Here is a 25655-nt window from a genome sequence, read left to right as displayed (position 1 = left end):
ATATGTTCAGTCTTTCCATCCTGGAATAACTTTCATGAACCTCTTTTGAAACCTCTCCCAGTTTCAGCACATCCTTTCTAAGGGGCCCAAAACTGCTCACAATACTCCGAGTGAAGCCTGACCGGTGCTTTACACCTCGACATTACATCCCTGCTTTTACATTCTAGTCCTGTTGTAATTAATGCTAACATCGCATTTGCCTTCCTCATCACTGACTCAACCTTCAGAAAAGCCTCCATGAAGATTCCCAAGTCCCTTTGTACCTCAGATTTTTAAATTTTCTCTCCGTTTAGAAAATATTCTGTACTTTTTTTCCATCTACCAGAGTGCATGACCATACATTTCCCACTTTATTCCATTTTCTACTTCCTTGTCCATTCTCCTAATCTGTCCAAGTCCTCTCTGCTTCCTCAATATGACCTACCCCTCCACCGATCTTCATATCATCTGCAAACCTAGCCACAAATCCATAAATTTTGTCATCTGCATCATTGACGTACAGCGTGAAATGAACAACCTCAACACTGACCGCTTCACAACACCACTAGTTATTGGCAGACAATCACAAAAGGCTCTCTTTACTCTGACTCTTTGTCACATGCCAATCAGCCTGTAACGTTCTCCTTCGGGTGTAACGAACGCCGAATTTAACGTCCGGATAAACCACAGCCAATGCAAACCAGATCGCAGTAAGATTAACCATTTACTGTTCACTCTTCACATTAACATATGGTGAAAACTGTTGATAAAACAATACAAGATTGATACAGTATTTGTTCCTTCCTTAATATCACATTTCAAGTGTAAATACTTGCAAAGGTGACTATAACTACATTACACTAAGGTGCAGTATACAGGGAGAGTTTACCTGCTCCATTGACTACTTTAAATACACTTCCATGCAAACTATCCACGACTCTTAACTAACGAAAGCATAAACATTATCTACCGTCGTTACTTCTAACAGGATCGGCATTAACATCTTAGTTCAATATATCGATTATCTATTAACTTACAGCGTTGCTCTCACTGTGATTTCTCATGCCTGCAAAACAACTTCTGCTCAGGTGAGCCTCGTGGTGAGCCCCCACCCTCGCGCTAATTTCAAACCGGTGTTTTCCCACAAGACGCGGCGAAACCGGATGTGACGTCATCGCATGCCGATATATTTTACATGCAATGAATATACTTTAAACACTCCTAATTCTAACTAGAAAATACTATTGAATGAATTACTAAGCGAAAATATTATAAACTAAATAACTGTCGTAAAGACAGCACACTCCCCGCTTGACCTTCGTAAGGTCACAATGAGCAGAGTACAAAACTTAGTCTCTTAATCAGTCATTGGGTAGAAATAGAATAACTTCTGTAACTGGCCCTTGGTAGTAAATTTTCACATCGCCTTGGTCGGTAGTCTTCAATTCGATCTTCCTGACATGTCCATCCCCGCTAGGGAATGTAACAGTGATTCTGGCCGTTGGCCAGATTCCTGTGGGGTTCTGTCCACTTTTGTCTCTGTTGCAACAAAGGTAGATATTTTTGTCTCCAGCGAGGCCAGAACTGATTTGCCAGAGCCTGGACTTGTCTCCATTGCTTTGTGTACAAATCCTTGTCTGAAAAGTCTCCTGGTGGAGGAGGTGCTCCTGCCTTCTGCGTAAGGAGCGTTGATGGCGAAAGTATAAAGGGGTTTTCTGGGTCAGAAGACATAGGTAGGAATGATTGTGCGTTTATAATGGCTGTGACCTCTGCCATTAGGGTGCACAGTACCTCGTGGGCCAATCGGGTGTGTTGCTGCATCTCAGGTTTCCTTTTCCGGGTTTTCCGTAAGGACGTGAACCGTTTGACTGCCTGCTCTTTGTTATCTGGTGAGCGCTGGCGTGGTTCTCTGAAAGGCAATGGGGCAACCCCATTATTTGCTTCATCTCTGAAGACCTTGGTGTCTTTGGGTTTTAAAGAAATGGTATCTTGAGCTGATTGTGCAAGTTTGTTTCCGTGCTCGGTTTGAACAAAAACTGACTGACCTAGCGTCTCGTCGGTTACTTTACGCTTGGTAATGTCTTCTTGTGCTTCTTTAGGGTACACCTCAGTGAGGCAGATCTCGGAACAAGAACAGCTTGACTGAGTTTGACCGCAAACTTCTGTACAGTTCGGGCTGACAATTGTTGTCCTGGAGTGAACCTCTCCCTCCCCGCCGTCCTGTTGTGGGGGTGAAGGAGCGTTGTCGGTTCTTTCATTCTTGACTTCATCACGGAGCCGTGAGGGTAAATTTCCTTCCTCGTATGGATGTGATGCAATCGTGACTCTCTGAGGTTCCTCGTAGCTGGGGAAGTTATCGAATACGTATGGAGAGGGGAGACGAGCCTGCCTGTCTATTTGATATTGTACATAGTCGCTTGTGCGTTCCAGTCTGGTCCCTTCTAAAGTAGATCTTACTGCGGTCAGATCACGCGACCCTTCAGCTTCTTCTATGTACTTTGCTTCCGCCATGGCAGCTTCTTCTTCTCTTTCTCGCTGCAGCACTTGCAACTCTGTCGATATTTTTGCCATTTCCAACTGGGTTTCGGCTTCTCTGGCGGCCTCTTCTCTTTGTCTGGCGGCCTCTTCGGCTTCTCTGGCAGCCTCTTCTCTTTGTCTGGCGGCCCTTTCTTTCTGGATTTCGGCTTCTCTGGCAGCCTCTTCGGCTTCTCTGGCAGCCTCTTCTCTTTGTCTGGCGGCCCTTTCTTTCTGGATTTCGGCTTCTCTGGCAGCCTCTTCTCTTTGTCTGGCGGCCCTTTCGGCTTCTCTGGCGGCCCTTTCTTTCTGGATTTCGGCTTCTTTGGTGGCCAGTTTCATTTTCAAAACTGCTTCTTGTCTGGCGTAACGCAGTAGCACCTTGGCGGCTTCTGCCTTTCTGGCGGCCCTTTCGGCTTCTCTGGCAGCCTTTTCGGCTTCTCTGGTGGCCAGTTTCATTTTCAAAACTGCTTCTTGTTTGGCGTAATGCAGTCGCACCTTGGCGGCTTCTGCCTTGGCTCTTGCCTGTGCGGACTTACTTGATGTCGTTCTACTGCCCTTGTCGCTGGGCGCCATCGACTTGATCCCGGATCGAGCTGACATTGCAGCACTTGAAACACCTGATAACGCCTGGGTGGGCTTACTTGATGTCGGTTTACCGCCCTTGTCGCTGGGCGGCGTCGACTTGATGCTGGATTGAGCTGACATTGCAGCACTTGAAACACCTGATAATGCCGCTTTTTCACTGTAACGTTCTCCTTCGGGTGTAACTGATAACGCCGAATTTAACGTCCGGATAAACCACAGCCAATGCAAACCAGATCGCAGTAAGATTAACCATTTACTGTTCACTCTTCACATTAACATATGGTGAAAACTGTTGATAAAACAATACAAGATTGATACAGTATTTGTTCCTTCCTTAATATCACATTTCAAGTGTAAATACTTGCAAAGGTGACTATAACTACATTACACTAAGGTGCAGTATACAGGCAGAGTTTACCTGCTCCATTGACTACTTTAAATACACTTCCATGCAAACTATCCACGACTCTTAACTAACGAAAGCATAAACATTATCTACCGTCGTTACTTCTAACAGGATCGGCATTAACATCTTAGTTCAATATATCGATTATCTATTAACTTACAGCGTTGCTCTCACTGTGATTTCTCATGCCTGCAAAACTGCTTCTGCTCAGGTGTGCCTCGTGGTGAGCCCCCACCCTCGCGCTAATTTCAAACCGGTGTTTTCCCACAAGACACGGCGAAACCGGATGTGACGTCATCGCATGCCGATATATTTTACATGCAATGAATATACTTTAAACACTCCTAATTCTAACTAGAAAATACTATTGAATGAATTACTAAGCGAAAATATTATAAACTAAATAACTGTCGTAAAGACAGCACACAGCCAATGCTTTATCCATGCATGTATCTTTCCATGGCTCTTGTCTTGCTAAACATCCTCGTGTGCAACACCTTGTCATAGTCCTTCTGATAATCCAAGTACACAACATCAACCGATTCTCTTTCGGCTAACCTGCTTGTTATTTCTTCAAAGAATTTCAAGAGATTTGTCAGGGAAAGTTTTCCCTTAAAAAAAACCATGCTGAAGTCATTTGACAAGGTGCCACACATGCCACACAAGTTAAGAGCCCATGGTATTACAGGAAAGTTACTGACCTGGTTAGAGCATTGGCTGATTGGTAGGAGGCAGCGAGTGGGAATAAAAGGATCATTTTCTGTATGACTATCAGTGACTAATGGTGTTCTGTAGGGATGGTGTTAGGACTGCTTTTTATGCTGTATATCAAAGATTTTGATGATGAAATAGATGGCTTTGTTGCCAAGTTTGCAGATGATACGAAGATTGATGTAGGGACAAGTAGTGTTGAGGAAACTGGTAGGCTGCAGAAGGACTTAGACAGATTAGGAGAATGGGCAAGTAAATGGTAAATGAAATACAATGTTGGAAAATGCATGGTCATGCACTTTGTTGGAAGAAATAAATGTGCAGGCTATTTTTTAAATAGGGAGAAAATCTAAAAATCTGAGATGCAAAGTCCTTGTGCAGAAAACCTAAAGGTTAACTTCCAGGTAGAGTCGGTGGTAAGGAAGGCAAGCACAATGTGAGCATTCATTTGAGGAGGTCTAGGATACGAGAGCAGGGATGTGATGCTGAGGCTTTATAAGGCACTGGTGAGGCCTTACCTTGAGTATTGTGAACAGTTTTGAGCCCTTCATCTCAGAAAAGATGTGCTGGCTTTGGAGAGGGTCCAGAGGAGGTTCACAAGGATGATTCCAGGAATGAAAAGGCTATCATATGAGGAATATTTTATAACTCTGGGTCCGTACTTGCTGGAATTTAAAAGGATGAGGGGGGATCTCATTGAAACTTTTCAAATGTTGGAAGGCCTAGTCAGAGTAGATGTGGAAAGGATGTTTCCCATGGTGGAGAGTCTAGGACAAGAGGCACAGCCTCAGGATAGAGGGGTGTCCATTTAAAATAGAAATGTGGAGTAATTTCTTTAGCCAGAGGGTAGTGAATTTACTGAATTTATTACCATAGGCATCTGTGGAGACCAGGTCATTGGATATATTTAAGACAAAGCTCCTCCCAAGTATCCTGCCATTTACTTTGTACTCTGCCTTGAAGTTTGTCCTTCCAAAGTGTACCACCTCACACTTCTCCGGGTTGAACACCATCTGCCACTTCTCAGCCCACTTCTGCATCCTATCAATGTCTCTCCGCAATCTTCGACAATCCTCTACACTATCTACAACACCACCAACCATTGTATCGTATGCAAACTTGCCAATCCACCCTTCTACCCCCACATCCAGGTCGTTAATAAAAATCACGAAAAGTAGAGGTCCCAGAACAGATCCTTGTGGGACACCACTAGTCACAACCCTCCAATCTGAATGTACTCCCACCACCACGACCCTCTGCCTTCTGCAGGCAAGCCAATTCTGAATCCACCTGGCCAAACTTCCCTGGATCCCATGCCTTCTGACTTTCTGAACAAGCCTACCGTGTGGAACCTTGTCAAATGACTTACTAAAATCCATGTAGATCACATCTATAGCACAACCCTCATCTATATGCCTGGTCACCTCCTCAAAGAACTCTATCAGGCTTGTTAGACATGATCTGTCCTTCACAAAGCCATGCCGACTGTCCCTGATCAGACCATGATTCTCCAAATGCCCATAGATCCTATCTCTAAGAATCTTTTCCAACAGCTTTCCCAACACAGACATAAGACTCACTGGTCTATAATTACCTGGACTATCCCTACTACATTTTTTGAACAAGGGGACAACATTCGCCTCCCTCCAATTCTCTGGTACCATTCCTGTGGACAATGAGGACATAAAAGATCCTAGCCAGAGGCTCAGCAATCTCTTCCCTCACCTCGTGGAGCAGCCTGGGGAATATTCCATCAGGCCTCAGGGACTTATCCGTCCTAATGTATTTTAACAACTCCAACACCTCCTCTCCCTTAATATCAACATGCTCCAGAACATCAACCTCACTCATATTGTCCTCACCGTCATCAAGTTCCCTCTCATTGGTGAATACCAACGAGAAGTATTCATTGAGGACCTCGCTCACTTCCACAGTCTCCAGGCACACCTTCCCACTTTTATCTCTAATCGGTCCTACCTTCACTCCTGTCATCCTTTTGTTCTTCACATAATTGAAGAGTACCTTGGGGTTTTCCTTTACCCTACTCACCAAGGCCTTCTCATGCCCCCTTCTTGCTCTTCTCAGCCCCTTCTTAAGCTCCTTTCTTGCTACCCTACGTTCCTCAATAGACCCATCTGATCCTTGCTTCCTAAACCTCATGTATGCTGCTTTCTTCCACCTGACTAGATTTTCCACTTCACTTGTCACCCATGGTTCCTTCACCCTACCATTCTTTATCTTCCTCATCGGGACAAATTTATCCCTAACATCCTGCAAGAGATCCTTAAACATCGACCGCATGTCCATAGTACATTTCCCTGCAAAAACATCATCTCAATTCACACCCGCAAGTTCTAGCCTTATAGCCTTATAATTTGCCCTTTCCCAATTAAAAAATTTCCTGTCCTCTCTGATTCTATCCTTTTCCATGATAATGCCAAAGGTCAGGGAGTGGTAATCACTGTCCCCCAGATGCTCACCCACTGACAGATCTGTGACCTGACCCAGTTCGTTACCTAACTAGATCCCCCTAGTCCGGGGGTCGGCAACCCGCGGCTCCCGAGCCATTTGTGGCTCTTTCACCTCTGTGCTGCGGCTCCCTGTGGCTTTGGGAAATAATTGGTCAGTATTTAATTAAAATGTATTTTATGTTAGTTTGTTAGCTATTGAAATGTAATTCTAAATTTGAAGATTATGGTGATCTTGTACAATCTAAGTGTGGCGACACATTTCCTGGCACATCCGAAACGGCTCACAATTAGCCAGCATTCCGGCTAAGGGAGATAGCCTACGGGGGTTTGTGAGTACGCGTCTTTTGCAGCATCTGCGTCCATGGGGGCTGGGTTGAGGGAGGCTTAAAAGCAAGGCTGTTTAGTTCGAATAAAGTTATTCGACTGCAGTTTACTGACTGCGTGAGCACACCGCTACAACGTGTTTTTATCGCTGGCTGTCCAGAGGGGAGGTGCTGAAACGCTTTGTCGCGTGTCTGGAAGAAGTGAAAACTTTCCTGGGCAGCAAAGGGCTCAACTTTCCTGAGCTGGAACAGCCAGAGTGGCTGGAAAAGCTACACTTCATGGTAGACATGACAGCGCACCTGAACACACTGAAAACAGCTCTTCAGGGGTAAGGACTTACAGCCCTACACATGTTGGAGGATGTTTTGGCATTCGAGCGCAAGTTGACAGTGCTTGCCAGAGATTTACAGAAAGGCACATTGTCTCACTTCCCCAATTTGAGAGAGTTCAAACAAGGTCACGACATGATAAATTCGGAGTATTTACATTCTGCAATCATCGCAATGCAAACATCGTTTGGGAAACGCTTCTGTGAGTTCAGAGAGGAAAAAAACACATTATCCTTCCCGGTCACTCCCCTAAGCATCGATCCATCCCTACCGAATACGACTGCATTGTCAGGTGTGAGTCAACCTGACCAAGTATGATAAATATTTTAATTGCCTATTATTTTACGTATATTCATATGTTTTCATTGTTCAGTGAAATAGTCCTTTTATTTTTCAGGTTGACAGCTGGCTGACGTTATTTTTGGTTTGCTGCTGGCGGCAAATTTAAGTTTAGCGTTTTTCATAAACACAAGAAGGACTCAAATAGACGTTGAGTATTTTACTTAAAAGTAACCTTCAACCCAACATCTTATTTTCGGAGTTCAAAATGTTTTTGTTGCATGCAGAAATGTAATTTCGTTTTCTCTGCAGGAGCTCATCAATTTCATAAATGCAACACATTATAGTTTGGTTATACATAGCATAAAGGCAAAACAAAACGTTGTATGCAGTGTTATTTCATTTTAAATGTCAAACAGGTTTTGCGGCTCCCAGTGTTTTCTTTTCTGTGGGAAACGGGTCCAAGTGGCTCTTTCAGTGGTAAAGGTTGCTGACCCCTGCCCTAGTCAGCCTGTCAACATACTGTGACAGGAATCCATCATGGACACACTGAACAAACTCTGCGCCATCTAAACCCTTGGAATTAATCAAGTGCCAATCAATATTAGGGAAGTTAAAGTCACCAATGATAATATTGGAGTGTAAAAGTTGCATTATTGACTGTGTAACCAAAACTATGTAGTCAGCTTTGAAGCTTGCTACTTGCTATGCGTGTATCCAAAATGAAATCTTAAGAATGTAGAAGACAATGGTGTGTTAATAAGAGGAAGCTAAGAGATGTAGATTATGTAGTCTGAGTTTGCTATTTGCTATGCATGTACCCAATTTAGTAGGAGAATGAAATCTTAAGAATGTAGAAGACAATGGTGTGTTAATGAGAGGTAGCTAAGAGATGTAGATTAGAACATGATTAAGTCAATGGGTAGAAACAATAGTGGCGGATGTACATGTGATGCGCAACTATAGACCAATTGGATATGCTAATGCAACTAAACCAGGAGATTGCTATAAAAAATGCTATGTCCAAGGATCGGTGGGCAATCAGTGACTAGCTCACTGACAGTCTCAGCTTTGATTTGCAAATTAAAGTTTAATACTTCTTGAAGAATCTTCTGCGTCTCCTGGTTGTTTGTGGGGCATGAAAAACCACGACAATAACAACCCTGTTATTTTTGCATCTTTCCAAAATCTGCCTCCATTTCTGCTCCTCGGTATCTCTGCTGCTTCCAGGAGGCCTATAGAATACCCCCAGTAGAGTAACTGCTCCCTTCCTGTTCCTGACTTCCACCCATACTGACTCAAAAGAGGATCCTGCTACATTACCCACCCTTTCTGTAGCTGTAATAGTATCCCTGACCAGTAATGCCAGCCCTCCTCCACTTTCCCCCATCTCTATCCCTTTTAAAGCACTGAAATCCAGGAATATTGAGAATCTATTCCTGCCCTGGTGCCAGCCAAGTCTCTGTAATGGCCACTACATCATAATTCCATGTATGTATCCAAGCTCTCAGTTCATCACCTTTGTTCCTGATGCATTGAAGTACACACACTTTAACCCTTCTACCTTACTACCTTTCACCCTTCATTCTGCTTCTCTTTCCTCAAAGACCTTTCAGTTTCCTAAGAGCCTTCTCTCCAATAATGGTAACTTCCAACACATCATGCCCCCTGACATCTGGAACTGTGTTTGGCTATATTCATGTATAGTTGAGTGACAACTAAACTTCTAACTTGAAGGCAAGATAATTGAAAATAGACAATAGACAGTTGGTGCAGGAGCAGGCCATTTAGCCCTTCTAGCCAGCACCGCCATTCACTGTGATCATGGCTGATCATACACAATCAGTACCCCGTTCCTGCCCTCTCCCCATATCCCTTGACCTTGCTATCTGTAAGAGCTCTATCTAACTCTCTCTTGAATGCATCCAGAGACTTGGCCTCCACTGCCTTCTAGAGCAGAGCATTCCACATATCCACCACTCTCTGGGTGAAAAAGTATTTCCGCATCTCTGTTCTAAATGGCCTACCCCTTATTCTTAAACTGTGGCCTCTAGTTCTGGACTCACCCATCAGCGGGAACATGCTTCCTGCCTCCAGTGTGTCCAATCCCTTAATAATCATATGTTTCAATCAGATCCCCTCTCATCCTTCTGAATTCCAGTGTATACAAGCCCAGTCGCTGCAATCTTTCAACATATGAGAGTCCTGCCATTCCAGGAATTAACCTTGTGAACCTACACTGCACTCCCTCAATAGCAAGAATGTCCTTCCTCAAATTTGGAGACCAGAACTGCACACAATACTCCAGGTGGGGTCTCATCAGGACCCTGTACAGCTGCAGAAGGACCTCTTTGCTCCTATACTCAATTCCTCTTGTTATAAAAGCCAGCATGCCATTAGCTTTCTTCACTGCCTGCTGTACCTGCATGCTTGCTTTCATTGACTGATGTACAAGAACACCTAGATCTCGTTGTACTTCCCCTTTTCCTAACTTGACTCCATTTAGATAGTAATCTGCCTTCCTGTTCTTGCCACCAAAGTGGATAACCTCACATTTATCCACATTAAACTGCATCTGCCATACATTTGCCCACTCACCCAACCTGTCCAAGTCACCCTGCATTCTCATAACATCCTCCTGACATTTCACACTACCACCCAGCTTTGTGTCATCAGCAAATTTGCTAATGTTACTTTTAATCACTTCATCTAAATCATTAATGTATATTGTAAACAGCTGTGGTCCCAGCACCAAACCTTGCGGTACCCCACTGGTCACAGCCTGCCATTCCAAAAGGGACCCATTAATCACTACTCTTTGTTTCCTGTCAGCCAGCCAATTTTCAATCCATGTCAGTACTCTACCCCCAATACCATGTGCCCTAATTTTGCCCTCTAATCTCCTTTGTGGGACTTTATCAAAAGCTTTCTGGAAGTCCAGGTACACTACATCCACTGGCTCTCCCTTGACCATTTTCATAGTTACATCCTCAAAAAACTCCAGATTAGTCAAGCATGATTTTCCCTTCATAAATCCATGCAGACTCAGACTGATCCTTCTACTGCTATCCAAATGTGTCGTAATTTCCTCTTTTATAATTGACTCCAGTATCTTTCCCACCACTGACATCAGGCTAACTGGTCTATAATTCCCTGTTTTCTCTCTCCCTCCTTTCTTGAAAAGTGGGACAACATTAGCCACCTTCCAATCAGCAGGAACTCTTCCTGAATCTATAGAACATTGGAAAATGATTACCAATGCATCCACGATTTCTAGAGCCACCTCTTTAAGTACCCTGGGATGCAGACCATCAGGTCACGGGGACTTACCAGCCTTCAGACTCAACAGTCTATCCAACACTGTTTCTTGCCTAATATAAATTTCCTTCAGTTCATCCTTTACCCTAGTTCCTTTGGCCACTATTACATCTGGGAGATTGTTTGTGTCTTCCCTAGTGAAGACAGATCCAAAGTACCTGTTCAACTCATCTGCCATTTCCTTGTTCCCCCTAATAAATTCACCCGTTTCTGCCTTCAATGGCCCAATTTTGGTCTTAACTATTTTTTTGCTATTCACATACCTAAAGAAGCTTTTACTATCCTCCTTTCTATTCTTGGCTAGTTTACCTTCGCACCTCATTTTCTCTTGGCGTATTGCCTTTTTTGGTATACGTGCTATTGTAGGGACAGAAATGTGGGCAGAGGGGGTGGGGTGGCCCTGTTGGTGAAGAATAAGATTCAGTCCTTTGCAAGGGGGGTCATAGGGTCAGGAGAAGTAGAGTCTGTGTGGATAGAACTGAGGAACAGTAAGGGCAAAAGGACCCAAATGGGTGTTGTCTACAGGCCACCAAACAGTAGCATGGATATTGGGTGCAAGTTAAATAGGGAGTTAACATTGGCATGTGGCAAAGGTAATGTCGCTGTAGTTATGGGGGATTTCAACATGCAGGTGAACTGGGAGAATCAGGTTGGTACTGGACCACAGGATAGGGAGTTTGTAGAGTGCCTACAGGATGCATTCTTGGAACAGCTTGTAAGAGAGCCGACCAGGGACAAGGCTATTCTGTATTTAGTGTTATGTAATGAACAGGATTTGATAAGCTATCTTGCAGTAAAGGAGCCATTAGGAGGTAGTGATCACAATATGATAAGGTTTTAACTGCAATTTGAGAAGGACAAGGGCAGATTGGAGGTGTCAATGTTGCAGATGAACAGGGGAAACTATGGAGCCATGAGGGAGCAGCTGGCCAAAGTTGACTGGACGGATAGACTAACAGAAAAGACAGTGGAACAGCAATGGCAGGTATTCTTGGGAATAATGCACATGATAAGGTTTTAACTGCAATTTGAGAAGGACAAGGGCAGATCGGAGGTGTCAATGTTGCAGATGAACAGGGGAAACTATGGAGCCATGAGGGAGCAGCTGGCCAAAGTTGACTGGACGGATAGACTAACAGAAAAGACAGTGGAACAGCAATGGCAGGTATTCTTGGGAATAATGCACAAGGTGCAAAATCAGTTCATCCCCCAGAGAAGGAAGGATTCAAAGGGGGGAAAGGAGCCACAGTGGTTGACAGAGGAAGTCAGAGATTGCATAGCATTAAAAAAATGGAAATATGACAGAGCTAAGGTGAGTGGGAAGACAGATGATTGGGAAGTTTTTAAGGAATAACAGAACTTAACTAAAAAGACAATACGGGGGAGAAAAAATGAAGTACGAACACAAGCTAGCCAGGAATATAAAGGAAGATAGCAAAAGCTTTTTTAGGTATGTGAAGAGAAAGAAGATAGTTAAGAACAATGTTGGGCCCTTGAAGAATGAATTGGGTGGAATTGTTATGGGAAACAGAGAAATGGCAGAAGAATTTAATGAGTACTTTAGATCTGTTTTCACTAAGGAAGACACAAGCAATCTCCCAGATGTATGGATGGGCCAAGGACATAGGGTCACAGAGGAAATGAAACAGATTGACATTAGGAAGGAAACGGTGATGAGAAGTCTGATAGGAATGAAGGCTGACAAATCCCCAGGTCCAGATGGTCTGCATCCTAGGGTACTAAAGGAGGTGGCCCTGGAAATTGCAGATGCATTGGTAATCATTTTCCAATGTTCCTTAGATTCAGGATCAGTTCCTGAGGATTGGAGAATGGCTAATGTTATCCCACCTTTTAAGAAAGGAGGAAGGGAGAAAACCAAGAACTATCGACCTGTCAGCCTGACATCAGAGGTGGGAAAGATGCTAGAGTCCATTATTAAGGATGAAATGGAGGCATATCTAGATTGCAGTGATAGGATTGGGCCAAGCCAGCATGGATTTACCAAGGGTAAATCATGCTTGACTAATCTGTTGGAGTTTTTCAAGGATGTAACCAGGAAGTTAGACAAGGGAGATCCAGTGGATGTAGTGTACCTAGATTTTCAGAAGGCATTTGATAAGGTCCCACATAGGAGATTGGTGGGTAAAATCAAAGCTCAGGGCATCGGGGGGAAGACATTGACATGGATAGAAAACTGGTTGGCAGATAGAAAGCAAAGGGTAGTGGTGAATGGGTGTTTCTCGGAATGGCAGGTGGTGACTAGTGGGGTGCCACAGGGCTTGGTATTGGGACCACAGCTGTTTACCATTTATGTTAACGATTTGGATGAAGGTATTGAAAATAACATCAGCAAATTTGCTGATGTTACTAAGCTGGGTGGCACTGTGACATGTGATGAGGATGTCAGGAGAATTCAGGGTGACTTGGACAGGCTGGGTGAGTGGGCAGATACTTGGCAGATGGCGTTTAATGTGAATTAAGTGTGAGGTTATCCACTTTGGGAGTAAGAACAGGAAGGCAGATTATTATCTGAATGGTGTAGGGTTGGGTCAGGGAGAAATACAAAGCGATCTCGGAGTCCTTGTTCATCAGTCACTGAAGGTGAATGAGCAAGTGCAGCAGGCAGTAAAGAAGGCTAATGGAATGTTGGCCTTTATTACAAAGGGAATTGAGTACAAGAGCAAGGAAATCCTCTTGCATTTGTACAGAATCCTGGTACACCCTGGAGTATTGTGTCCAGTTTTGGTCTCCAGGGTTAAGGAAGGACATCCTGGCTGTAGAGGAAGTGCAGCGTAGATTCACGAGGTTAATTCCTGTGATGTCTGGACTGTCTTACGCAGAGAGGTTAGAGAGACTGGGCTTGTACATGCTGGAATTAAGGAGAGTGAGAGGGGATCTGATTGAAACATATAAGATTATTAAGGGATTGGATAAGATAGAGGCAGGAAATATGTTCCAGATGCTGGGAGATTCCAGTACCAGAGGGCATGGTTTGAGAATAAGGGGTAGGTCATTTAGGACAGAGTTAAGGAAAAACTTTTTCTTCCAGAGAGTTTTGGGGGTCTGGAATGCACTGCCTCGGAAGGCAGTGGAGGCCAATTTTCTGGATGCTTTCAAGGAGGAGCTAGGTAGGTATCTTATGGATAGGGGAATCAAGGGATATGGGGACAAGGCAGGAACCGAGTATTGATGGTAATTGATCAGCCATGATCTCAAAATGGCGGTGCAGGCTCGAGGGGCCGAATGGTCTACTTCTGCACCTATTGTCTATTGTCTATTGTCTATCATTTCTTAATATGTTCCAGATGCTGGGAGAGTCCAGTACCAGAGGGCATGGTTTGAGAATAAGGGGTAGGTCATTTAGGACAGAGTTAAGGAAAAACTTCTTCTCCCAGAGAGTTGTGGGGGTCTGGAATGCACTGCCTCGGAAGGCAGTGGAGGCCAATTCTCTGGATGCTTTCAAGGAGGAGCTAGATAGGTATCTTATGGATAGGGGAATCAAGGGATATGGGGACAAGGCAGGAATCGGGTATTGATAGTAATTGATCATCCATGATCTCAAAATGGCGGTGCAGGCTCGAGGGGCCGAATGGTCTACTTCTGCACCTATTGTCTATTGTCTATTGTTATCTCCTGTTGCTCTTTAAAAGCTTCCCAGTCTTCCGGTTTCCCACTCATCTTTGCTATGTTATACTTCTTCTCTTTTATTTTTATACTGCCCTTTACTTCCCTCGTCAGCCACGGCCGCCTCTTACTCCCCTTAGGATCTTTCTTCCTCTTTGGAATGAACCGATCCTGCACCTTCTGCATTATTCCCAGAAATAACTGCCATTTTTGTTCCACTGTCTTCTCTGCTAGGGTATTGGGTAAGGGGAGATAGTTAGTGAGGGAGTATTGGAGCTGGAGGTGAACAGGACTTATGAAGCTTTTGATTTGGGTAGCACTGTACTGGTGAAAGTGCGAACACCACTCAGCTACTGTAAGTTTTTCATTACCTTTTCCGGACTGTGACTGCCAGGTCCCGGTTTTCTTGTTGAATCACCGGGCAACTGGTTCCGACCTAAGATACTGAACTGAGGAGGTTTCTGCTTGTACACACTGGTGTCGGTGACTCTGTATGCTCCTGGTCCTGGGGTCTGAGGGAACAAAACAACATGGTAATGCAAAAAGCTGCTGGCACCCAAACTCCCAGTGTTTGCCCTATTCAAAACCTTCCTGAGGGCTTGCCCATGACCACCTCCAACAAGAAACACTCCCACTAGCTACCCTAAAGACTCAATGGCACTATGGTCACCTGCCTGGATAACATTAGCCCACTGGATTAACACCCCTCCCCCTCCCCACACCGGCACACAGTGTACACTACAACTACATGCTCAGCTTAGTCCCTCAGCACCTTCCCAACTCACATCCTCAGCCATCAGGACAAAGGCAGCAGAATCAGTGGTATATCCTTGGCACACTATCTCTCAGCAAGTGACAAATAAGTGAATATATGCAGTTACATAATTCATAACACCACAGAACACAGGGCCAGAATTAGGCCAATCAGACCATCGTGTCTGCTCCGCCATTCTATTATGGCTGATTTATTACCCCTCTCAATTCCATTCTTTCAGTGGCTGCCCATAATCTTTGACACCTTGGCTAATCAAGAATCTATCACTCTCTACTTTAAACTTACCCAGTAACTTGGTCTCCACGGCAATGTGATAATAAATTCCACAGATTCATCAGCCTCTGGCTAAAGAAATTCCTCCTCATCCCTGTTCTAAATGGTCACCCCTCTGTTCTGAGGCTGCATCCTCTGGTCCTGAACTCACCCACTATAGGAAACATCCTCTCCACATCCACCCTATTTAAGCCCTTCAATATTCAATAGGTTTCAATGAAATTCCCCCATCATTCTTCTAAACTCCAGTCAGTACAGGCATAGAGCCATCAAATGCTAATCATATGTTAACCCTTTCATTCCCAGAATAATTCTTGTGAACCTCCTCTGGACCTTCTGATGGCTTGATGGCCTTGTGGTCAAGTTTGCAGATAATACAGACAGTTGGAGGGACGAGTAGTTTTGAGGAAGCAAAGAGGCTGAAGAAGGTCTTAGACAGAGTAGGAGAATGGGCAAAGAAGTGGCAGATGGAATAGTGTCGGGAAGTGTATGGTCATGCACTTTGGTTTAAGGAATAAAAGCAGAGACAATGTAAAGGGGGTTTCTTTTTTTTTCTTTGTTATTGTTGGGAAAGGGTTTCCTTTTGTTAACTAGCAGGAATGCTAATTTACTGATAACGAGAATGGTATTCCTTTGTAAACCAAATGGGGATTAATGTTCTTTCTTCTGAGTCTGTAAGCTTTTGTTGACGGGCTTTTGGGCAGATCGGCGCGAGGGGGTCGAGAGAGAGGACGCAATGCTCTAAACTGGGCGAGGATCGGACCCCAAAGGGGGGTCCGAGGCCGGGAGATTCTCCGAGCGGGGGGTGGATGAAGCTAGATGTGCTTGGTTGACCACTCGGAGGGTCCTGAGCTGTTTGGAGAGTCGAGGAGTTCGGAGGGTCCTGAGCTGCGAGTCGAGGAGTTCGGAGGGGATCGAATGGTGGCCAGAAGACTTCAGAAATTGAGCTCCAACGGCTGTGCACGAAGTGGTTTGGACTTTGATAAGTTTGGCGCCTTTTCTTTAATTTTCTCTTCATATATACTGTATCGTTATTAATCACTTAGTTATAGTAACCTTTATAAATTGTACTCATTTAATCGCATATGGTGTACTGTCTGTTTTTGGGCGAGGCGGGGACATCACACAGCATCCACACCAGCTGATTACCCAGTTTGGCAGGGCCGAAGGCTGCTCCCCCTAGACGAAATGAGCTGAGCGAGCCTGAGGCGACCCAGGGGGTTACATTGTGGGGTGCTCGTCCGGGGTTGATTTCTGTGGAAGCTGTGTGATCACCCTCTTTAAATTGTGTCTGCGGCGAAGAGCTGGTGTGCCTTTGTGGGTGTGCGATTGCTGGTTATCACTGCATGTGTGTTGGGTGGGGTGGCTGCTGTTGCTAGCCTGGAGGTCGTTGTTCGAGTTCCGACTAGTGCTGACGAAATGGTGGTGGGACCATGGGCTGTCCGTGCTGTTTGGAGAGTGAGGAGTGACAGGTTGGGATGTTTCAGCAGTGGTGGGCTCCGCCCGGTTGTTGGAATAACATCCAGCCCTAAAGGGGCGGAGGCGTGGGCGGAGCGGACCCCTCAGTTGTTGGGTGAGTGGCAGTGCTTGGCTGAGGGAAAGCGACAGGGACGGGTTGAAAGTTTGAGTAGACGGGCTGGTGACTTTGTTAGAACTGTCGGGCGCAATTACCTCGAAGTGACCGCTGCCAGTTCTGGGAAAGTGTGGGAAAATGCGTGTGGTTCGACTGGAAGTCAAATGCCGCAGCTGGGGGGCTTATCATATCCGTGGCAGGAGATTGGTGGGAAGTTTTTAGGGTATCCCTTTTTGCCTAGGGGGGCAGATAAATTGCTTGTGGTGCCAAGGGGATCTGTCAAGGGGATCAGTTGTTCCGTTGATTCGAGAGGTGTCGGGAAACTGAGAGGAGGCCCAGTGGGGGAACGGCTTGGGGTCTCTGGGGGAGCACGTTCCCAGCAATGTACCAAGGAACTCCCGAAAGGAGCAGACCCTATTCCTGAAGGCTTAGAGGGGCCATGCGCACAGGTGTTGTTACGGATGGATGGAAGTCAAGTTAAAGCCATCCTCGGCACCGGGGCGCCGGTTATGTTGCTGTACAGTTTGTTTCATAACCGTTATTGGAAGCATTTACCCTTGACAACATTGAGGACACTGGAGATTCGGGGTACCAGTGCCGGTGATTATCCAGACGACGGTTGATGGTCAGTGAAAATGGAGTTCTTGGAGGCAAATGTGGAGGAGACTGAAGTTCATGAATCGTTAATGTGTCCGGACCCTGTTGAGACGGGCAGCGTTTCTGTTCTAGAGAGAACCAGTATCCTGCTGGTGAGCTTGGGGGCCTGCCCGGAGGAGGCGGGTGAGCGTTGTTTGGAGGCATTGTCGATGCACCCAGAGTTTCGAGCTGCTTGTGTGGACGTGTGTAGCAGCATTGGGCCGATACCGAATTCGAACAAGAGCCAGTGGTGGTACGGCCTGGGGGAAGTATCTGAGGGTGAGACCCTCTTAGTGGACGCTGCGAAATACCATGAGGGAGCGGAGTTGACTGCTGAAGACACCTCGGAGAGAGAGAGGTTGCGGCGACTGGCCCCGACAGCCGTGGAAGACGTAGGCAGCGTGTGTGTGGATTGTATTGCGTTGAAAGAGGCGCACTGTCAGTGACCAGAATATGGCCCTGAGGGCCGGAGAGGCGATGGCCTGTCTGAGTGGTGCGAAATGGTTTAAGGTGCTGGATCTGAGGAGTGGATGTTGCCAGATCCCGATGAGTGGGGCCGACAAGGAGAAGACGGCCGTTATACATTCCCTAGGAGTCTTCGGGTCCAAAAAGATGCTACAGGGCATATCTGGAGCCCTTGCAACCTTCCTGCGGGGCAGGTGGAAGACCATAGAGGATGTGGAGGCGTTTGGAGTTTTGGTGTATGTGGATGATCTCTTGGTGTTTGGATTTGCCTCAGGAGAATATGAAGTGAGGTTGTTGCAGGAGCAGCTGAGAACTACCGAGTTAAAGTGTTTTCGGGACACGTGCCAGGGCTGGCGAAGGTCGCAGCTCGTGAGTGACTGTCTCTACGGAATCAAGTTTGAAATGAAGACGGAGAGACTGGAGAAAGTGATCTGGAACCATTCGGAAGACTTACAAGTTGGAGAGAATGAAGAAAGTTGTCTGACTGAGGGTAATAGCAAACTGAGAACCCGGAGAGGGGAGTTTGCGGAGGTGAAGAAATTACAGACGAATCTCAGAAGAGAGAAGCGGAAGCTTGAAGGGAACCTGAAGATGACCATTGACAGTTCAAATGAAGTGCAAAATCTGAAAGTTGATCTGGAAGAAGTCATGAGGAAGAAAAAGCTGGAGAGAAGTGCAGTGAATACTGAACAGGAGGCTGAAGAGACTGCGGGAGCAGTGCAGGCCACGTGTTTCCGTTTGGAGAAGATCAAACAGCAGCTACCAATCACAGGAATGAGGAAGAATACAGATTCAATGGATGATGTGCTGGATGTGTGGTACATGCTGCCTTTTGCTGACTTTCCCTCGATTGAGGAAGAGACCTTTGGCCCTTCTCCCATTGAGTCAGGTGTAGCGGGGAGGGTTAGCTGTGTGCAGTGTGGGGCATGAGTGAGAGGTTGAGAGAGGAGTTGGTAGTGGGCCCAAGGTATCCCCAGTTGTGTCCAAGCCTGAAGGGTTTAGGTGAGGGGGTACGGAGGCCTCAGAGGGGTTAGGGAACTCCCAGATAGTTGGCCTAAGTAGCGCCTGAGGAACAGGGCGTGAGGGTTACTGTGTGGGGAGGAGATGTCACTGTTTGTGCTTGGGTTACGTTGTGTTGGCAGGAAAGGTGGCGAGTTATTTAGTAGTCATGAGGTCATGACTTTTATTTGGTGGAGGAAGTGTGTAAAGGGGGTTTCTTTTCTTTGTTACTGTTGGGAAAGGGTTTCCTTTTGTTAACTAGCAGGAATGCTAATTTACTGATAACGAGAATGGTATTCCTTTGTAAACCAAATGGGGATTAATGTGCTTTCTTCTGAGTCTGTAAGCTTTTGTTGATGGGCTTTTGGGCAGATCGGCGCGAGGGGGTCGAGAGAGAGGACACAATGCTCTAAGCTGGGCGAGGATCGGACCCCAAAGGGGGGTCCGAGGCCAGGAGATTCTCCGAGGGGGGGTGGATGAAGCTAGATGTGCTTGGTTGACCACTCGGAGGGTCCTGAGCTGTTTAGAGAGTCGAGGAGTTCGGAGGGTCCTGAGCTGCGAGTCGAGGAGTTCGGAGGGGATCGAATGGTGGCCAGAAGACTTCAGAAATTGAGCTCCAACGGCTGTGCACGAAGTGGTTTGGACTTTGATAAGTTTGGCGCCTTTTCTTTAATTTTCTCTTCATATATACTGTATCGTTATTAATCACTTAGTTATAGTAACCTTTATAAATTGTACTCATTTAATCGCATATGGTGTACTGTCTGTTTTTGGGCGAGGCGGGGACATCACACAGCATCCACACCAGCTGATTACCCCGTTTGGCGGGGCCGAAGGCTGCTCCCCCTAGACGAAATGAGCTGAGTGAGCCTGAGGCGACCCAGGGGGTTACAGCTAAATGAAGAGAATTCAAAAATTTGAGGTGCAAAGGAACTTGGGAATCATGCAGGATTTGATAAAGGTTAATTTGCAGGTTGAGTCGGTGGTGAGGAAGGCAAATGCAATGTTAGCATTCTTTTCAAGAGGAATAGAATATAATTGCCAAAGAGAGGGCATATAATAGACCAAAAATTAGTAGGAAGTCAGAGGACTGGGAAGCCTTTAAAAACCAACATAGGCAACTAAAAAGTCATTAAGAAGGTAAAGATGGAATATGAATGTTCAAAGGTTCATTTCATTGTCAAAGTATGCATGTATAAATCAACAACCCCCCCCCCCAATTGGCATGTAAAAGAAACAAAACTTGCAGACCCCAAACCACTATCCACAGCAAAAAGCAGCCACAATAACAATCAATGATCCTCTACACATAACAATCCCAGCCCCCCTAACTCACAGAGAAGAACAGCACCAAATCCCCAACCACCTTCCCACCACACACACAAAAAATTAACAAATCACCCACCCACCCACCAATCAACCACAAGAAAGAAAACACTGAAAACTGAGGGAAACCGATGTAAATAATCACATAAATCTCAAAATATGAGAAACATCTTTTCACTGCCTACAAGGAGAGCAGCCGCATGAACTCAGTCCTTCCATAAAGAGTGACTGTCAACCCAGGTCCTAATGCCACCGATTCAGGGCCTAATGCCATAAGTATTAAAGAGGATAACAAAAAAGTTTCTTCAGCTACATAAATTGTAAAGGAGAGGCAAGAGTAGATATGGACCTCTAGAAAACAATGTGCAAAGCTAGTAATGGGGGACAAGAAAGTGGCGGATGAAATGAAATATTATTTTGCATCAGTCTTCACTGTGGAAGACTCTAGCAGCATGGTAGAAGTTCCAGGAGTTGGGGGGGAAGAAGTGTGTGAAGTTGCCGATACCAGGAAAAAGGTTCTTGGAAAACTGAAAGGCCTGAAGGTAGGTTGGTCATCTGGACCAGATGGTGTTCACCCCAGAGTTCTGAAAGAGGTGGCTGAAGAGATTGTGGAGGCATTAGTAATGATTTTTCAAGAATCACTAGGTTCTGGAATGGTTCCAGAAGACTGGAAAATTGCAAATGTCACTCCACTCTTCAAGAAGGGAGAGAGGCAGAAGAAAGGAAACAATAGGCCAGTTAGTCTGACCTCAGTGGTTGGGAAGATGTTGGAGTCGATTGTTAAGGATGTGGTTTTAGGGTACTTGAAGGCACATGATAAAATAGGCCACAGTCAGCATGGTTTGCTCAAAGGAAAATCCTGCCTGACAAATCTCTTGGAATTCTTTGAAGAAATAACAAGCAGGTCAGACAAAAGAACAACACACACAAAATGCTGGAGGAACTCAGCAAGCCAGACAGCATCTATGGAAAAGAGTACAGTCGATGTTTTTGGGCTGAGTCCCTTCAGCAGGATTGGAAAAAAAAGACCTGAAGGCCTTTGACTAAGAGGCTGCTTAACAAGCTACAAGCCCGTGGTGTTACAAGAAAGATTCTGGCATGGATAAAACAGTGGCTGATTGGTAGTTGGCAGAGAGTGAGAATAAAGTGAACCTTTTCAGGCTGGCTGCTGGTGACTAGCGGTGTTCCACAGGCGTCTGTGTTGGGACCGATTCTTTTTTATGTTGTATGTCAATGATTTGGATGATGGAATTGATAGCTTTGTTGCAAAGTTTGCAGGTGAAATGAAGATAGGTGGAGGGGCAGGTAGTTTTGAGGAAGTAGAGAGGCTACAGATGGACTTAAACAGATTAGGAGAATGTGTAAAGAAATGACAGATGGAATATGTTTTGGGAAGTGTATGGTCATTTATTTTGGTAGAAGAAATGAAAGAGTTGACGATTTTTTAAATGGAGAGAAAATACAAAGAACTGAGGTGCAAAGGGACTTGAGAGTCCTAGTGAAGGATTCGCTAAAGGTTAATTTTCAGGTTGGGTCTGTGGTGAGGAAGGCAAATGTGATGTTAACATTCATTTCAAGGAGACAAGAATATAAAATTATGGATGTAATGTTGAGACTTTATAAAGCACTGGTGAGGCCTCACTTGGAGAATTGTGAGAAGATTTAGGCCCCTTATCTTAAAAAGGATGTGCTGAAACTGTTCACAAAAATGATTCCAGGATTGAATGGCTTGTCATATGAAGAGCGTTTGATGACTCTGGGTTTGTATTCATTGAAATTCAGATCCAGGTGACTTACCTTTCAGTTTCCCAAGAACCTTCTCTCTGGTAATGGTAACTTCTTCATGACCTCTGACATCTGGAACTGCCACCATACTGCTAGTGTCTTCCACAGTGAAGACCGAGCGGTGACCTCATTGAAACCTATTGAGTGGTGTAAAGCCTTGAAAGAGTGGATGTGGAGAGGACGTTTCCTATGGTGGAAAAGTCTAAGACCAGAGGACACACCCTCAGAATAGAGGGATGTCCTTTTAGGACGGAAAAGGGGAGGAATGTCTTTAGCCAGAGAGTTGTTGATCTGTGGAATTCTTTGCCATGGGCATCTTTGGAGACCGACTTCATGTATATTTAAGGCAGTGGATGACAGATACTTCTTTGGACAGAACATGAAGGGATATGGGGAGAAGGCAGGAGATTGGGACTAAAAAGAAAATTGGATCAGTCATGATGAAATGGTGGAGCAGACTCAATGGGCCAAATTTCCTAGTTCTGCTCCTATACCTTATAGTCTTAGAAAAGCACAATATAATGCTGAGGCTTTATAAAGCACTGGTGAGGCCTCGAAGTATTATGAACAGGTTTGGGCCCCTTATTTAAGAAAGCACGTGCTGGCATTAGAGAGGGTTCAGAGGAGGATCATGAGAGTGATTCCAGGATTTAAAGACTTATTGTACGAGGAGCGTTTGATGGCCTGACAGACAGACAGACATACTTTATTGATCCCAAGGGAAATTGGGTTTCGTTACAGTCACACCAACCAAGAATAGTGTAGAAATATAGCAATATAAAACCCATAAATAATTAAATAATAATGCCCAATGGAAATTAGTCCAGGACCAGCCTATTGGCTCAGGGTGTCTGACACTCCGAGGGAGGAGTTGTCAAGTTTGATGGCCATGGGCAGGAATGACTTCCTATGACGCTCAGTGTTGCATCTCGGTGGAATGAGTCTCTGGCTGAATGTATTCCTGTGCCTAACCAGTACATTATGGAGTGGATGGGAGACATTGTCCAAGATGGAGCCAGACAGAGGGATCTGTGAACTGGGAAAGTGTTTACAGTGATCTGCACTGAAAAGCAGCTTGTTGGCTTTATAAATTATGTAAGATTGAATCCTCTAGCCATGTGGTGGGGTTTGAAGCCCTCTGTACCAGTAACAATTGCGACACTCCCAGCTGTTGGAACTGCCACCCAAGTGTGTGTGAGAGAAGTTACCTTCTGTAAGTCTTCATGGAAACTGCCGGTCTTGCTTCGTCCACTCAGAGAAAAGTTGGCAGAAGAAGCTTTGGTGACAATGTTTGGACCCAGCACAGAAGGCAGGAGGTAGGCTGCAGGGCCTGCAAGGAGCCCAAAGGACCATAAGAATAATAGCAGAATTAGGCCATTCAGCCCAATGAGTCTGCTTGCTATTTTCCAGCATTCCCCCCTTAACCTTTGATGCCCTTTCTAATCACTGCACAGAATTGATTGAAGAGAGTGGAAACTCCACAGAGTGAAAATGCAAAGTGAAAGAGTAGATTCCTCGGATTCTAGAGACCAGTCTTGTCATTGTGAGTGTGAGTGTGAAAGAATCGGGAGGATTTTACAAAGCAAAAAGATCAGATTGGAATATTGATCAAAGGACAAATAGAATATGAGCGAGAACAAGAAGGTTGCAAGCGGCAAATGTTGCTCCTTCGAACCCCCAAACAGAGAGCAGGATGAGGAAGTGACAAAATCATTGAACAAGCACTTTGTACTTATGTTCACAGTAACAACAGGAAGTAAGCAAGGTGAAAGACAATGAGCAAATCTGTTAAAACCCCTGTCACAGAAGTAAAATGTTCCAGAACCAATTAGACCATGACTGATAAGCCTCTGGCACCTATTGAATTCAGATTCAAAACCCGTGAGATAACAGACTGGTGGCCACAGAGGCAGCGTACACAGTGGCTGCTCCTTCAGACGGCTGAATAGAAAACCACAGGTGAAATGTCCCCATTCAGGCAAAGGGAATGTTTGGGCAAATTAACACAACCTGGCATTCCATTGTATGTGCCGTCCGTCATCGGAGAAGTGGAACAGGACACTCAAACAATGTGGTCATGTAAAGTACCAAGCCAGTGTGTGAATGGTGTCCAGAAGATGTATTTGGATTTTCAGAGGACATTCGATAAGATTATTGTGCAAGTTAAGAGCAAATGAACACCTACCCGGTGACAGGTCAGTCCTGAAGCCTTTGGTTCTCCCAGCGATGGAGAATGCAGGGGTTGCTGAGTAGGCTGAACGTCCCGAGCTCTCGGGGGCATAGGTTCCTGCACAAAAACACACATATGGGGTGAGGATGTGGTCAGAAGAGGGGCAGCTGGAGGGGGAATGGAGCGAGTGCAAGGTGAGGGACTGTCTGTGAGGGTGAGCAGTTGTGTCTTGAATGTGGGTGAGTTTTGGGGAAACAAAGTGGGTGGTGGAGCTGACCCAGGTACCCACTGTAACTCCACTGACCCAGTGACACCCAGTAACCCCCACTGACCCAGTGACACCCAGTGACAAAGTGACCCCCACTGACCCAGTGGTACCCAGTGACACCCAGTAACCCCCACTGACCCAGTGAAACCCAGTAACCCCCACTGACCCAGTGACACCCAGTGACAAAGTGACCCCCCACTGACCCAGCGGTACCCACTGTAACTCCACTGACCCAGTGACACCTAGTGACAAAGTGACCCCCACTGACCCAGTGGTACCCAGTGACACCCAGTAACCCCCACTGACCCAGTGACACCCAGTAACCCCCACTGACCCAGTGACACCCAGTGACAAAGTGACCCCCCACTGACCCAGTGGTACCCAGTGACACCCAGTAACCCCCACTGACCCAGTGACACCCAGTGACAAAGTGACCCCCCACTGACCCAGCGGTACCCACTGTAACTCCACTGACCCAGTGACACCCAGTGACAAAGTGACCCCCACTGACCCAGTGGTACCCAGTGACACCCAGTAACCCCCACTGACCCAGTGACACCCAGTGACAAAGTGACCCCCACTGACCCAGTGGTACCCAGTGACACCCAGTAACCCCCACTGACCCAGTGAAACCCAGTAACCCCCACTGACCCAGTGACACCCAGTGACAAAGTGACCCCCCACTGACCCAGCGGTACCCACTGTAACTCCACTGACCCAGTGACACCTAGTGACAAAGTGACCCCCACTGACCCAGTGGTACCCAGTGACACCCAGTAACCCCCACTGACCCAGTGACACCCAGTAACCCCCACTGACCCAGTGACACCCAGTGAAACCCA

At 45.7% G+C, this 25655-nt stretch overlaps 2 protein-coding genes across 4 annotated transcripts in view; both read right to left on the bottom strand.

Annotated features, from left to right (window-relative positions):
• Positions 1 to 25655, bottom strand: part of LOC132397455 (outer dense fiber protein 3-like) — a 75361-nt gene that overhangs the window by 4307 nt on the left and 45399 nt on the right. For all 3 annotated transcript variants that reach the window (XM_059976270.1, XM_059976272.1, XM_059976273.1), the window contains exons 4-6: positions 24561 to 24662; positions 23584 to 23705; positions 14915 to 15055 (exon numbers count right to left, since the gene is read on the bottom strand). In XM_059976270.1, coding sequence (XP_059832253.1) covers positions 14915 to 15055; positions 23584 to 23705; positions 24561 to 24662 — 365 coding nt within the window. The remainder of the gene's footprint in view (positions 1 to 14914; positions 15056 to 23583; positions 23706 to 24560; positions 24663 to 25655) is intronic.
• Positions 1381 to 3694, bottom strand: LOC132397454 (uncharacterized). Its single transcript, XM_059976269.1, has 2 exons — positions 2719 to 3694; positions 1381 to 2601 (listed from the first exon to the last, which is right to left on the bottom strand). The coding sequence occupies exons 1-2, from the start codon at positions 3199 to 3201 to the stop codon at positions 1453 to 1455; spliced, it is 1632 nt and encodes a 543-aa protein (XP_059832252.1). The 5' UTR covers positions 3202 to 3694; the 3' UTR covers positions 1381 to 1452.

Source organism: Hypanus sabinus, chromosome 7 (assembly GCF_030144855.1).
Source record: "Hypanus sabinus isolate sHypSab1 chromosome 7, sHypSab1.hap1, whole genome shotgun sequence".
In the NCBI taxonomy this organism is placed as follows: Eukaryota; Metazoa; Chordata; class Chondrichthyes; order Myliobatiformes; family Dasyatidae; genus Hypanus; species Hypanus sabinus.
Note: the sequence above shows the minus strand (reverse complement) of the source record. Positions and strands in the feature narration are given on the sequence as shown.

Coding starts and splice junctions, on each gene's coding strand:
- LOC132397454 (XM_059976269.1), bottom strand. CDS start 3,201: ATGTCAGCTCAATCCAGCATCAAGTCGACGCCGCCCAGCGACAAGGGC. Junction 2,602..2,718: donor CCGAAATCCAGAAAGAAAGG/GCCGCCAGACAA, acceptor GAAGCCGAAGAG/GCCGCCAGACAAAGAGAAGA.